The following is a 15,771-nucleotide window of genomic DNA, read 5'->3' as shown; positions in this document are numbered from 1 at the left end:
TAACTTGGTTTTTCAAAAGCTGCTTCCCCAGTCAGGCTGACCAGTGGCTGCCCTCGGAGAAGGCTCCTTGCCAAGTCAGCATGTGCTCACCCTGGCTCCCCTGCTGTTCTCCACGTTATTTTCTTTACCCTGTTGGCCTGGCCTACAGCTAGAGAGCCTGGCCAATGGGACACGGAAGTAGTGTTCCAGGAGCGTTTTATGTGGCCTTCCAAGATAAAGGATGCTTGCAGATGTATGAGAATCACAAAGCAAAGCAGCGTCTAGAATCCTGGGAAAGTTCTTCTGCATAAGTGAGGTTTCCAGGTCACTGAAGATTTACCCTTCAAAATACTCAATTTATTCATTCTCTTTTTAACATATATCAGGTATTTCGCCATATTTTTGGAAGAAAAATTTTTTTTCCTTTATAACAGAGAGGGATGTATTTTCAAGGGCATGATGCTGTCAGTGTTTCTTGAGGGTGTGTGTGACTTTGCATCTGTAACTAATGATTCCAGGCCCCTGAGTTGTCCTGTTTGCTCCTTTGTAATTAGGAGATTGGTTGAAACTTGTAACTGCTGTCAGCACACTTGCCTTTATAACCCCTGCCTCTTTCTAATCTGTTGGCACTAATAAATTGTAAAGCAGGAACAAAACTGTACAATTGGAAAACATTTAACCAAATTTTATTGACTTATTCCTGTATTTATTTAAACATGTGTTCCTTTACCAAGCATTGGGCCAAGCACCGGGGTTACAAAGCTGAATAAGACATGTCTCTTGCCCTCCAAGAGCCTTCTAGAGGAGCAGAGCATGAGGGATGGTGGTGGAGAATTGGGTCCATGGGAGGACTGCCTACGCCAGACTGGGAGCTGCCACCTGCTGGAACTCTGTTCAGAGTAAAACCAAATGGGTGGGCCCCCAGTCATGCCTCTGAATTTCTTAATCCATGAAGTGCATAAACTTCACTGCATTTGCTTTGTGGCTCCTGTTTGGGCTGCTGAGGCCATTCCCTAGGTTTGTGTCATGTTCTAGATAGTGAGAGCCTGTCATGAGCTGAGCTCCAGGTAGGTGGGGTCTTACCTGAAATCAGTGGTCTTTTTTTTTTCGTATTACTTGTGATGCTCTTGAATCGCTTGGTTAAGGTGCTGATCCCCAGACCTCCCCATTGTAAAGCCATATCTTTTTCCCTGTCTAATAAGTAGTTTATAGGGCAATACCTTGACATGTCTGAATGTCTTGTTCCCCCAAAACTTCTCACTTAATGTTTTAGAGTCAATCGATGAGCCTTGGCTGAATCAGTTATGGATGTTACAAAATTGTGATTTTTCTAATTCTAACATTTCTTCTATTTACTAGCTTTCGGTGTTCTATAAAGAAGATCTTTATATCTTCCCTCCTTGCCTTCTCCATCAGTATGGACTAGTTTCTTACTTGTTCAGTGCATTGCAATACATCACAGCTATTATTCTTTTGATATGCAAACTGTCCCAAGTGTGACTGGTTGGGAGCCCCTTCAAGCTGGCCTTTGACATTAATCCTTGAGCTCATCTTTGCACAGTTTCCCAAGTTCGCCTTGTGCTTTCATCTCTTATACTGTTTGGTAAACTCCTTTTATATCATACGTTTGCTATATATCTAAAAAGCATTTTTAATGTTGCCAATGTTTATAATTTATTCTGATTACTTTCAGGTGCGGCTAAATCAAGTCCAGCATCTAAACCAGGATCCACACCTTCTCGTCCCTCATCAGCCAAAAGGGCTTCGTCCAGCAGCTCAGCATCCAAATCTGATAAAGATTTAGAAACACAGGTCATACAGCTTAACGAACAGGTAACTCATCATCCCTGGCCCTGTCTCTGGGAGCAGTGACAGGCTTAAGGGGGGAGGGAGCAGCCCCTTTTAGGCCTGCGATAAGAGAGGGAAGGTGAGGCAGACTCAGTGGTTTCAAGCAAGTTAGAATAAAAGGAAGTGTTTGGGCAGATGAAATCAGTGTCCCATTATGAATAAAAGATGTTAGTCACAAATCTCAAAGCTATACACTAAGACAGAAGGACAAATGACTCAGTCCCAGGTAAATGCAAGCTTGCAGGCCAGCCGATGCCTCCCTCACACCTCAGTGCCTGTCATGAGCTCCAGGCTAGACAGTGGCTTATCTGCCCACTTCTGGCCAGTCTAGATAGTGTTAACAGCCTTAGGCTTAGGCTGCCTGATTCCCTTCCTCCCCCTCTTCCTTCAGCAGCTATTTGTTAAGCCTGTTCTATATGACAGACCCTGTGCTTGATGCTAATAATGTAATGGCAGCGAGAGAGATACCGTCCCTCCCCTCACAGAACTTAGGGACAGCAATTGCAAACGCTCGGCTGTTACACAAGCCAAAGCAGAAAACCCAGCACTTCCCACAACAGCAGAAGTTTGGTGCCACAGGAGCACTGAACCCAATATTGGAGGGATCAGAAAGGCCACAGTTGTGTTTTAAGTAGAAGAACTTTCCCTTCTGTCTAATATTCCTCAAGATTACAGTCATTCTAGCTCTACTGTCTGACATTTTCAATGTAAAAGTTTAGGTATGCTTTCTAACTAACAGTGGCTAATTTCGGCTAAGATCATACATAGTTTAACAGTAATAAAACAGTTGATAGTGTAGAGCCCACTGCGGATGCCACCTACCCTCGCCCTGAGTCGAGAGAGGCTTTTGATCGTGGCTACTCCCACCACTGAGAGAGGCGCCTTGATTCAAGGTCCTCAGGCTGTTCCCAGCCACTCACTGGGCCAATCCCAGTGATTAATCTGATGCTTGATGAGCCAGCAAGAGTCTGGAAATAGTTTTTGAGATAATTGTATATTTGCAATCAAGAACCTAGTTTCAAAGCAGCCATTTGCTTAACTAGGGTATTTTTTTTACACTTCTGATCACTTTAATGAAAAAGGTGAAACCTGAAGTCATCCAGTGGGTAGAACTTTGATTTAGAAACTGTGGAATGTTCTAATTACCTGCTGATTCGCAGTTTGAGCCCATATAGAATTTCCAGTAATGAGTTCTTCTCAGAGAAAAGGCGGTTAGGACAGCCTTAATGAGCCCTGGGCCTCGTGCCTGAGGCTCCGAGCTAATGGAGTGGACCTGAAGAGAACCAGGCGTAGGTCTCTACTTTAGATTTATAACTCTTTTCTCCTTAGAAACCCAAATTCTTCTGATGTTTCTATTATCTCATGTGTCTTCATGATTTCTCTCCTCCCTGTCATCCTCTCTACCACACCCAGGTTCTCCACCCTCCAACCCAAAGTGTAACCACATGGAAACTTCAAGGTCCTTCCTGCCCCTCTCCCCTACAGCCTTAGTCAGCCAGCCCCACTTCCTCACCTTGGGGCTGGCTCTAGGTTCCCATTAACTCTCCAGTCAAAGAGCCCCATGTCCCCAAGGGACCCAGACCTTGTCCTGCTGTCCAAAATGCCACCCCAGAGAGGACAGGGTGAGAAAATAGAGAGGAACCTTCCAGTCGTCTTCCTTCTGCTTGGTGTAATTCCTTCATTACTTCCAAAGGGCTTCACTCCCCACCTACCCCCGATGCATTCACATCAACAAGGAGTGTGTGCTTCCCCACCCCCTTCCCTCAGAGGGAAGGTCCTACACACCCCAAATTGTGAGCCTTCGTTCAACGGACATTTACTGAGCACTTCCTCCAGATCCGTTTCTGTGGTTATCTGTTACGGCTCCCTCTAGTTTCTGTCTTCAAGCCTACAGAGTGGCCCCCTGAAGCTGGTGGGTAGCCACAGAGGCATCTCTGTGTTGGAACTGAGGACACTAGGACAAGGAAGCGCTGAGTGAAAATGCCTAGGCTGAAGGGTGAATTACAGCAGTAATGGGGAAAGTGACAAGTGCCATAAACTTTAAGAATTCTCATTTACTTGGCCTCCTGCCTTTATTCAGGCAGTCTCCCATGACATACTATAAAAGTACCACTGTGCTAGACAGTTCCAATGATAGAAATGAATCAAAAGACAGAGGGGAAAAAACGACATGACTGAAATCATTAGGGACAGATCCTGGAGAGTGGGTTAGCAAATAGGCAGTGGGGCGGAGTCACTGCTGTGCTCAGGGAACCCTGGGGGCCGGAGGGTGGGCATTGGTTAGCCCAGGCCAACTGTGGCTCGGGCTGCAGGACTAAGAGGACCTGCAGTGTGTGGACACTGAGAGGGTGTGGAGAATTGGGAGAAGAGAGCTTCCCCCTCTCATCCCTTCCTCTGGACTTTTCTCAAGGGGCCATCCCCAGCATCCCCTCCACCACTTAGGCTTCCTCTGTGATATGTGAAGGAGCCGGGCGGGCTCGGGCTTTGTGCGTGGGACTGTGGAAATGGAATTTCATTTGCCAGTTGGTCTTTCATCATATAATTTAGCTCCTGTTGGTTTTTACTAGGGAATGTTTATAGCCGCACATCTGTTACCTAATGCATCTGGAATACTACCAAAGGCCGACCTGGCCTGGGTATTTCTACAGAAGCCTCAGCTGTTTGCTCATTGCGCAGACCGAAGTACTCTCAAGAGGCAGACAAACCTAGTTCTCATGGGTAGAATGTGTCCAGAGACCCTTTTTGCCTCCTACAGGGGGAGCTGGCAGACACAGACACCTAAACTGCCACGAATCCGTCTGCTGGCACCAACACAGGCTTCAGAGGGATTCTGTGGCCAAGCCCATGGAGGGGGCTGGTTTGTTTTAAAGCAAGAAAGCATTTCTAGAAGAAAGGGAGTTTTCTTTTTCCTGGAATTCAGGCTGCTGGTTGCCTCCAGTTTTTACAAATGTCCAAGCCATAGTATTATCAGAAATGGGAGTTGAAAGTTAGCAGACTAATGCTCCGCTGCTTTGTAAGTGGCTACGTGAGGGCATCAGTGAGGTAACTCTGAGGGACCGTGTCCCTGAGTCTTATGGGATCGATAGGAATTTGGCAGGTGTGCAGGAAGGGGCTAGACACTGCATGTGCTCAGTATATGTTTGAATGGATCAATCATTCCAGACAGATAAACAGCATGTACAAAAGCCCAGAGTTATTAGAAAGAGAGAAAAAAACTTTCCATTTGAAATGTAACTTTTGGGAATTCTCTTAAGGATGATTTTTAATATACTGAAAGATTTCACCTGGGGATAGCCATGAAGGACATAATTCACCTCCTAATGAATATTCTCTGCATGAATATAAATGCACAAAGAGTTAAAAAAAAAAAAAAAAACAAGCAAGGGATTCTCAGGGCAGGACAGGGTGATGGTTTGTGCCTGTGTATAGCTGCTGTGCCTGTAGGAGTGTGGCAGCCTAGAATTGGAGACCAGATCTATCTACATGCCCTTCAGTGTTTCCTCAGCCCAGATGACAGCTTTGTCGGGCTCTGCCTCAACCGTGTCTCCGTCCCTTCACCAGCACTGTCTCTGTAATCACTGTGAGAGGTGCACAGCCCCAGAACGTCCTTGAACCAGCATCATGGGAGACGAAAGGGAGTTTGGGCCATTTCACTGGAGGAATGGAGCTTCCATATCTTCCCACCTTTCCTGTCATGTTCCTAAAGTCAGAACTAGAGAAATTAAGACAGATGCACTCAGCCAGGCTTTTAGTCTCGCCCACTTTTCCTTGTGTAGCCAAGACCCAATTTCTCCGTAGAGAGCATTTGTCGAGTTTGGCTCAGGAACATTTATGAAGGGGTCCAAAACTAAGGGCAGCTCTTAATGCAAGTGATGCAAAGAGAGGAGGGCAGGCCCTCACAATACATCTTAAGTAACCACAGAGACAACCTCCCTCCTTTTCCTCTCCTCCCTCCTCCCATTCTCTCATCTCATCTCCCTGCAGAGGATGAACAAGTTAGGAAAAAGGTGTGCTCTAGCCCATGTAGCAGGAGAGGAAAGCTTATTTGGAGCCTGGATGGAACTGTATCAAGCAGAGCGATCCCTCGGACGCTGGTGAATAAACAGTCAGTTGACAGAGGGAATGACGAGTGTGCTGTGGAAGTTGGACGGTTTGGCCCAGACTCAGGCTCCTAATAACAGCTCCTTGTTTCTCCCTCAGGCTTGCACATCGGTTATTTTTGCATGTCTGTCCTTTCATGTTTCGGGTCTTTATACGCAGGCACAGTTGGTCACATTTCTTACACTTTATTTTGGGGGTTGTCTTCTCCACCCCACTCCCTTACAGGTACATTCATTAAAACTTGCCCTTGAAGGCGTGGAAAAGGAAAGGGATTTCTACTTCGGAAAGTTGAGAGAAATTGAGCTCCTCTGCCAAGAACATGGGCAGGAAAACGATGACCTCGTGCAGCGACTAATGGAAGTCCTCTATGCTTCGGAAGAACATGTAAGTGTGAGGGGAGCTGTTGACCCCTGTGCTCTAAAGTGACACTTGTGGTCAAGGTGCATGAGCAACGTGCCTTCAGCTAGCACCCTGGGACCTCAGTGAGAATTACAGCTCAGCCAGTGCATTTGATCTTCCCAGAGGAATAAACATTATCATCGTGATCCATTGACCCGAGCTCAAGGGACATGCCTTCATAAACTAATCTGGGAAGAGATGGGTGGATGGGAGGGGAGTAAGGGGACTTTGATTGAGAAAAATAGGCTTATGCAGCCAAATCTCAAGTGGTTTTCAGCTCTCCAAGCAAATGAGCAGTAGGAATGTAAGGATTCTTCTTTCTTCATGACAGATCAGAGTGTGGTTAAAGGAGAAATTAATCTAGATGCTTTTCCTGTCACCATAAGCCCTGCAACTGTTTTTATTTCATAGCTGGTCGTCGTGGTTACTTATTACCACTACAGAGCAGCACTATGGGACAACCCCTTGTTGAAAAATAATTCTAGAAGGCCTCCTCCGTGGGGAGGACCAGCCCACCAGGGTTGCTGCTCACCAGTGAATACGCCAAAGGGAGACCCAGAATGTGGCTGCGTCCATAGGTAGAAAACAGATGTGAGACGCAGCGGAGGCACAAGACTCTCAAGCAGCAAGGACAGGAAAGGGCAGGATGAATGGCAGAGACCAAGGAGGGTCACCCCAAGTCTGCCCATACAGGGAGGGAAAGGGCCCAGTACCTGGCAGCAAGAGTGGGAGCCTGACAGAGCCTTCCCTTCCACAGGGCTGCACTGTGGAAGGCAAGAGCGGACAGGCTGGGGTTTCGAGCTGCTCCTCAGGCCAGGTTGAAGCTTGTGAAAGTATTAGGGTCTTTTTGACCGGGAGGCCCGTGGATGTTCTGAGGGCTCCATGGTTGGGTTACATGTGTGTGAGTAATTTCATAGACTGTAACAAGCCACCAGCAAGTTTACTTTATGTCTTATTCCAGCTGAATAATAGGCAAATGTTTACTCCGTGTAAGATTAAAATCCTAGCTATGAAATTTTCCTAAACTGTAAGAAACTGTCTGGGTTTTAGGGACTCTCCACCACTTTTTTCATTTCCCCCAAGTTATTTTTTTTTAAACTTCTTTCTTGGTTAGCTCAGACTGTAGATCTTGAAGCCCTGGGAATCAGCCTGACCAGGTCCCAGAGATAGTGATGGCTTCACAAAATATGGTCCTCATTCTTTTCGGATCTGATGGAGGAAACCAAAGCTTGATTTGTAGTGTGTCTGCACCACCCAGAGTGGCATTTATATAACGTTCTGTTTGTAGAGAGTGCCTTGTAGTCTGTCAAACACTAGATGAATTACGGTTATTCTCTTCACAAGCTTGTTTGAGGCTAAGTCCCATGAGGTCTGGGGTTGAGCAGCGCTGGGAGCCCGAGTGAATGGTGCTGCTGTCTGTCCATGGCAGTGCCCACCTACGGGAGCGAGGCCGCGTGCAGGATGGACTCTTCCCAGCCCTGTGCTTCCAGTGGGAGGAAAGCCTTCTGAATCTAACCTCGAGCCAGATCTTGTCCCAAGAGGGAGTTCTCGTGTAGGAACACCGTCAGGCAAACTCCAGACTGACGATTGACATGGACCACTGAATTCCAGGCTAGTGGCAGGCAGGGCCAGCCTTAGGCAAGAGCTCTTGCCTCCTGGGTGTGATTTCAGAGGGGTCTGCAGAGATGACTGCACTCAGCTTCTCTTCTCCCATTCACGTCACACCCCCCCACACACCCCAACACCAACTTGCTGCAGTCTGGATTCAGAACGCCATTCTTGCATTGTATGGGCAATTAATCCAGACACCCCAAGCAGAAGTAATACTTCAGAGCATTATCAGTCATTAAGACTGAGTAAGGTTTTAGCAGCTCCCTTTCTTTGCGATGAGAGTTGAGGGGGGAGAGCCAAGAGCTTTACATTTGTCGGATCTTTTAATTCTCTTGAGAATCCTATCAGGTAAATATGTGTTGTCATCCCATTTTACAGATGAGTGGAACTAAGGCAGTAGAGAGGTGAAATTACATTCCCAAGTTCTGAGTGCGTAAGCAACATGATTTGCATTTGAACTCTTGAGGGCTGAGTTCATGCTCTCCCTTCTCCAAGCCTGAACTGCCTATTAAATGGGGAACATGGTAGTAGTAATAGCTAACATTTATTGAGCATTTAGCATGTGCTAGGTATTACATTCATGCTCTGTCTACATTTCTCACCCTAACCACAAGTGAGGAGGGGAGAGAGAGACAGACAGACAGCGACAGCGGCATCACCATCACCATTTACTGTATGCTAAGGAGTATCCAAAATCCAAGAAGAGACTTAGAGACAGTAACCAGGCAATTGGAATCTGGAAAAGAAAATAGACGTAAGACAAACTACATGTGTGGGTTACCGGAGCAAAATCTTCCAGCGCAGTTGCTACCTTAATTTTTCTTGTTCCTTGATAACTTCTAATGCAACCCTGTGTCTGGACAACTCCAAAAGAAACACATCAGGTTATACTGAGTTTTCTATAGAGAATAAGCTGTTTGATCTGGAATATGCCAAGTCTCCTTGTTTAGAACGTGACAAGACCCATCTTTTAAAACCTTGGTCTCTATATAGAAAGAAGGGGAGGACTATCTGCCATGTGTCTGGACCCTGCTGGTTGTTTTCCATACACTGCCTGTGTGCTTGTGTGCACACACACGACACTTCTTACAGAGGAGGACACAGAGAGGCTCGGGAGCTGCTGGCCTACTCGTTTCTGCTTCTCCCCCTATAGGTTCAAGGAATCATCCTAGACACCGTAAAGCCTTCAAGTGTTTGCCTTTCTCCCTGAGCATAAGGACTCTTGTTTCTATGGCAGAGTCCCAGAAGCTTATCCAGCTTCTGTCATTGAGGGCATGAACCTTAAAAAAAGTTTCTCCCCTTGCCCAGGAAAGGCATCGCTTTGGGAAAAATGCGCTCAGAGGTTGCTCTGCTGCTGCACCCAACCCCCAAACTCTCAGAAGCCTCCTTTTGCCCCACCATGCTTGACTCTGACACTGAGTCTTGTTTTCAGGCCACTCACACGCTTTGGTGCTGGGTAGACATGCAGGTATGATGTGCACACTAGGAAGAAAGGCCAGTACTTTGTGATGCCATTGGTATGACTGTGTGTGCACATCTGAGAGATTTCTGGTTGTCTCTCTCCTGGAGACAAGAGAGGTGCTAAAGAATCAAAAGCTGGATTGAGTGCTTGCTCTTCCGTTAAACATAGATGAACCCTGCATTAACATTTCACATGGAGGTATTTGCTGGAGAGGCCTCCTCCCTAAGTCTTTATTTGGTGATGGCTGGTCTTTGATTCTTATGGTCAAACAATCCTAGAATAACATGTTTGGGAGATATAGAAATCCAGATGGGAGTTTTGAGTATGCAAATAAACAGAGGCAGTTCAATTTGCAGTTGTAGAAACCTAATGGAAGTTTCCAGAGCAGATCGCCAGCCAGCTGTCCAGTGCCTTTATCATTCTGTTATCTTTTCCCTTAGTACTGAACTTGGGGCCACAGGTATCTGGACTGACTTGTTGGTTAGCTGCTGCCTTGTGGATCTGTCAGCTGAGGTGCACCTGCATATTGACAGGCACTTGTTTCCTGAGATACTGTCATGGAAGCCATTGTTAAATGACCTAAAGATACTTCCCCCCTCAACCAACACCTTTTAGATACAGCCTGTGTTCCTGTCATTGGATGAAGCACTGGGTATACAGAAAGAAAGCATAGCCCCTGCCTCAGAAGAGCTCACAGTCCCAGTGAGAGAGACAGACAGGGAGACCACTAACAGGATATGTCAGATTATGATAAATGTGATAATAGAGACATAAATAAACTTGTGTGGGGAGCAAATAAAGACAGCCTGGAGAGGGACAAGCAGAGACTTCACAGAGAAGATGACATTTGTGTTGGATGTTGAAGGATGACTAGGAATGTCAACAGTTATAGAGCTAAAACTGGGAGAGTATTTTTTCAGGCAGAGGAAACAGCACGAACAAAGCAGAGAGGAAAGAACAGCCGGATGCGGCTGGTGTGGGTGGTGGCAGGTGAGCCGACTGAGTAGATGAGACCTCGTCCATCTAGGAAGTAGGAAGCCATCCAGGAAGTAGGTTTTCATCAAGAAGACCCCTCCTCCCTCCTATGCCCCCATTTTCCTCCCCCAGCAGCCAAGAGCCTTCTTCAAGACTGACTTCCAACTTGCTTGTCTTTCTAATGATTATCATAAGAATAAGGAACTGTAATGCAATCACTCTCAGCTAAACATTTAGAAAGAGGTGATGGATTGATACACAAATATTAGAATTAAGTAAGTAGGTGGCACTCAAGTGCATAGTCACATATTGGGCATACTTTTTGCCTGGCCTTCTCCTTACGTGTGCGTTTAAGTTCTTCATTCTTGTATGGCGCATAAGAAAAGGACCATGGTTTTTTCTGTGAGCCTGCACAGTGTTCTGTGGCTGGGAGCTCTCAGTCGTGCTGTGTAACTTCACTGCCTCAGAATCACAGATAGGTTCCCAGACTTTCAGACTGCCTTGATTCGCACCTCAAGCATTAGCAATCCACTGGTAACCTGGGAAGTTTGCTCTTTACACCGATACTACCCAGTAACAGTGGCCTGGGGTCCACAGTTCCTGCAGATGCATGACATCATGGTGGTGCCCTGTGAATGAGGGAGCTGCCCTCGGCCAGCTGGAGACCACAGAACTGTAGACAGGGGCCCCACACCCACCCGCTTGCTCAACAGGTAGGAAGAGGAGGCCTGAGGCGGGGCCTAATTGAGTGGGTCTCTGGTCCTGCAGCTTGTCACAGGCCCACAGTCACTGGAACCTAAGTCTTTTGATTTTCAGTCCTGGGTTGACTCCATTATCCCAGTTAATTCCCAAGTGGGACATGAGCACACAAGATTGTCTGTAAAACGTCAAACAGGTACCCATTTCTGAGGTCTTCCCATCAAGCTGCCTGACATGCACAAAAACAGTTATGTAAGAAAAGCACAATTCAGACCAGCTGCAGTCTGAGCAGTGTGATAACGGAAGGCACCACACTGCTGTGAAAGAGTTAGGATGATGAATAAATCAACATCCCTAACCCTCATGGGGCTCAGAGCCTGGCTGGAGAGGTAGCCGTGTAGCCAGCCAGTGGGAACACACACACACTCACTCACGCTCACGCTCACACTCACAGCTGCAGTACGAGATCAAGGATGTAAAGCTTAGAAGAGTGATTCATTCTGGCACAAAGGCAGTGAGTGAGAGAGGGTTCAGGGAGAAACATGTGGCAGAACAGACACATGGCAGTTCCCAGTCCGCCATTCCTAGAGCATTAGTTTCCTCCTTCGCCCCTAGACAAGAGGAGCGCACTTAGTAAGGGAGGCCAGTGACTCTTCCTTCTTGCACTATCCCAGCAAGACGTGCTCTCCTCCTCCCCATGAGAGGACCACCCTCATGTGTGCCAAGCAGTGGGCATAGCGGTTCGCTGAGGATGCTGCAGTGACGGTCCAGGGGCCTTGGGATGAGCTGGCAGAGCTGGAGTGAAGGGCGTCAGGGTCCTGAGGTCGAAGAACACCCGCAGTAAAGGAATTAAGGAGTGAGGGGCCCACAGGACAGCATGATGTGGGCAGAGAGTAGGCTCTTGGGCCTTCACATCGCAGAGGTCGAGCAGTGCTGGGGGGTGAGAATGGGGTGTGGGCATGCGCCTGGGGAGAGCTAACAATAATTAAATACTCTGTCTTTTGGCGCCAAGCCAGTAAGGGACAGTGCTGCATTTGAACCCAAGTCTTCAGTAACTTTCTACTTTTCTGATTTCTACTGTCACTTTCTACTGTCGTCACAGAAAAGACTACTTTCTTAAAAATTATTTTCACTTCAAGTATATTCCAAAAAGTCCTCCCACCAAGAAGTAATAATTACAGCTCACACTTGCCAAACACTATTCTAAGCACTTTACCTATTTTAACTCATTGAGTCCTCTCTTGAATTCAGTGACTCCATTGATTCATTGATCAGTGAAACTTATTGAAACCTCTGATAAATGGATACTCGTTATATCCTCCATTTTACAGATGAGAAAACTGAGGCACAGCACAGTTAAGTTTTATGCCCAAAGTCACCCAGCTTGTAAATAGTGAAGCCATTCATAAATATATGAACTCCAGAGTCCATGCTTATAACCTTGACATTATACTGCCTTCCAGAAGATAAGTAGCATGTGACCTTGGCTGTAGTCTTGGTCATCCATTCTTGCATCCTCTGTGATTTCTTCCTCTCGACACAACATGCATTGAATTCACAGTAAGTGAAGTATGATACGGATGGATGAGGCCCGATCCCTGACTTCAGTAGCCTCAGGATCCAGTGGGTGAGGCCACAAGAGTCAAGACAAACGAGATTACAAGTCAGAGTTTTATAGCCAAGGAGAAGACCAAGTGCTGTAGGAGAAGGGAAAGAAATCACTCCAGCTCAGGGATCCGGGGAGATGATCCTACCATATTAGAGTTGGATCTTGACAGGCGTGTCCTCAGCTAAAGGGAATATGGGCCAGATAGGAAGAGGATGGCTCAGGGCAAGAAGGGAGTGAGTGTGCAAAGTACGAGAGGACAAGCACGTACATAGGTCCCAGTGTGTGCTCCCAACTGTCTCGCAGAAACAGTGCCCGTTCCTGAGGGAGCCGGGGAGCAGTTGGCCCCACTGATGAGGCGCACTCCCTCTGCTTGGGTAATCAAGAGCTAATTATTCTTTGTGAGGTCACAAAAGTAAAGAATTTGCAGCTAAGGGTGACCATGGCTGATGTTCCCTGGAGTTGGTGTTCGTGATGGTTCATGACGTGCTTCACTGGCTCAGGAAAGTGAATGAGCCAAGTAGAGGAACACCTCAACCCCCTGGGTCCCAGTCAGTAAACGGAAAGTTAGCAAAAAAGGCCTCACACACCCAAAATAGATGTCCCAAAGTCCTTGAGCTAAAGCTCCTGAGCTCCCCTGAGGAAGAGGCGTCCTTGCCCGGGGCAGCCCACTAACCGTGATTATTATCCTTTCCTTACCATCCCACTCCAACATGTTGCTTCTCTGCATCATATGAGTAACGGGTTATAACAAAGGGTCTACTTCAAGCAGACATGGCACCGGGTGAGAAGAATGACAGCAGGACAGGGAACGGATCAGAACCTCTGCATCATGGGTGTAACCATCTGACACACCACAGGGACCTCGGGCTCTGTGCTGTGTCACAACAGGTTCACCCGAGGCTAACATGATGCTCTTGAGTCATTGTATTTGGTTTACTCTTTTACAGAGGGTAGGAAAATATGTAATCTGTTCTGTGAAGATTTCCTTCCAAAACGGTTAGAAGGAAAGTTTGGTGTGTAAAGCCTGATGACTGTGCTTCTAGAATGATCCATCATTTGATAGAACAGGGAAGCGAAGGCATTGCTGTGTGTGCATTGGCTCCTAGGAGCAAGGAGGCACTGGCATGGCGAGCTGTGCCTACTCCATGCTCTTCACTGCCTGCATAGTGATAATGGGGCTGGGACGCTGCATGGCCTCAGGCACAGTAAACTGTTTCAGCTGAAACTTCTCCCCCTGCCCCGCAGGAGGGCCACCCTGAAGAGCCGGAAGCAGAGGAACAGGTCCATGAGCAGCAGCCCCAGCAGCAGGAAGAGTACTGAACCGTGGTGGCAGCTCTCGACACTTCCATTTTGCATGGGAACTTTTCTTCTGGAGAATTGGAACATGTGTGGCCTCAAGCTCAGCAGAAACCAGTTGTTCCCAATCTGCCGTTAACATCAACGCGCTGTTACATACACCAGCCACTGCGCTCGGTTCCCATTTCCTTTGCCAAGACGCATTAGCAGCCGGCCGTTCGGCGGCCTACCCAAGAGATCATGGGGTCACATACCTTCAACTTCACCACTTGGCTGCTTGAGATTGGTTCTGCTCTTTTCATTTCTTTCCAGAGCAACTCTCCCCACCCCACCACCACCACCACCAACACCCCCTTTTTATCCTGGTGTGAAACAATGGTAATTTGATATATGGTATTTATATTGGCATTTCTCAACCCAGTGTCACTAGATGTCACACACATTTGTGGTGCTTTGATGTTTGCAAGTCTAACCTCTGAGTAAATTTGGTCAAGTGATAAATTGGAACAAAGGGAAAGAGATACTTGATATGAAAGCCATAATGACAGTGACTTGTTTCATGGGGAAAAACAGAGTCAGTTTCTCCCTCTACTCACAACATTAAAGGGAAAAAAAAAAAATGGATTCAAAACTAGGACTTCAGGGCCCGGCAGTGTTCACACATCAGCATGTTAGACAACCACACAGAATGTTGTTAGTTTTGAAAGACATTCACTCAAGGAAAACACCGTCTCCATTTGGCCTTCTCACCACTTGCCCCTGCTCTCCCCCACCCCGGTTCTCATGCTGTTTTCTTTCTCAGGGTCCTCTTTGGTGGGCAGCCACTCCCCAAGAAGCTGTCATCAGTTGTCTGCAGTCCAGAGGGGGTCTGCGTAGGTACAGGTCCACCTGCCTCAGTCCCTCCCTCCTTGTGTGGGTTTCAGCCCAAATCCTGTTCGCCACACTAGGGGACTCCTACTAAAGAATGACTTCAGAGTGTGCAGCCCCGAGTTTCAGGGTTCTGTGCACCCTGCTGCACACTTGCTGGAAGCCTGGGACTGCAGACCTTATTAATCGGAGCATAATTCCAAGGGAGAATCATGGTTCTGAAGTCTGGTGTTGACACTGGAATGACAGCACAGAAAAATCCATGATTCCCAGTACCTTCTGGAATAAGGAATTTCCCGTCTGTAATACAAGGGCCCTCCTTGTCATTGACCTTTGCTAAACCATGGCAATTCAGAAATAGAGGAAACATTAATGAATTAAAAGCATTCCTTATTTTTTTAACTAATATTTGCACATTTTCCTAGTATCTTTCCAAATCTTTGCCTTCTTTTTTTTTTCCTTTGACAGATGGTATCCCTTCCTGGATCATTCATTTCACTTGGTTTCTAACTTTAGATTTACTTTCACTTGTTATTGGACTTAGCAGGTGCAACGAAAACAAGAAACAAGTGTGCCCACCCCACTTTCCTCTTAAACGCTTAAAATAAATTTCTGAATTATGTATCATAAAGCTTTGAAATTTCTTTATTAATTGATGAATTGCTAATTCTAAAGTCTAGCATTGAAGCTTTCCACCAAAAGAAGTCTTCTCAAAATAAATCTTTTGCGGCAAAGTGGTATTTATTGAGTTATATGTGAAAAAGTTTGCTTGTATTTTTGAGGTTATTACAGCACACTGTGCAGAATTGGACAGATGTTCTGTGGTGTTTGGTTTCCCTTTCTTCTCTCTCCTGCTTGCTCTGCACTACAGCGGCAGCTCATTTCTCTCAGGCTGCAAAGCCTGGCTCTCGGCAGTGACATCCTC

The 15,771-nt window shown here is 46.7% G+C and overlaps 1 protein-coding gene across 5 annotated transcripts in view; it reads left to right on the top strand.

The window, feature by feature from the left end:
* Positions 1 to 15,477, top strand: part of MAPRE2 (microtubule associated protein RP/EB family member 2) — a 147,184-nt gene extending 131,707 nt beyond the window's left edge. For all 5 annotated transcript variants that reach the window (XM_014829268.3, XM_014829267.3, XM_070513236.1 and 2 more), the window contains 3 exons: positions 1,673 to 1,812; positions 6,154 to 6,312; positions 13,929 to 15,477. In XM_014829268.3, coding sequence (XP_014684754.1) covers positions 1,673 to 1,812; positions 6,154 to 6,312; positions 13,929 to 14,003 — 374 coding nt within the window. In that variant the 3' untranslated portion in view covers positions 14,004 to 15,477. The remainder of the gene's footprint in view (positions 1 to 1,672; positions 1,813 to 6,153; positions 6,313 to 13,928) is intronic.
* Positions 15,478 to 15,771: the final 294 nt, after the last annotated feature.

Source organism: Equus asinus, chromosome 7, assembly GCF_041296235.1.
Source record: "Equus asinus isolate D_3611 breed Donkey chromosome 7, EquAss-T2T_v2, whole genome shotgun sequence".
Lineage (NCBI taxonomy): Eukaryota > Metazoa > Chordata > Mammalia > Perissodactyla > Equidae > Equus > Equus asinus.
The sequence above is the reverse complement of the archived record's forward strand: the minus strand, read 5'-3'. Positions and strand labels throughout refer to the sequence as shown.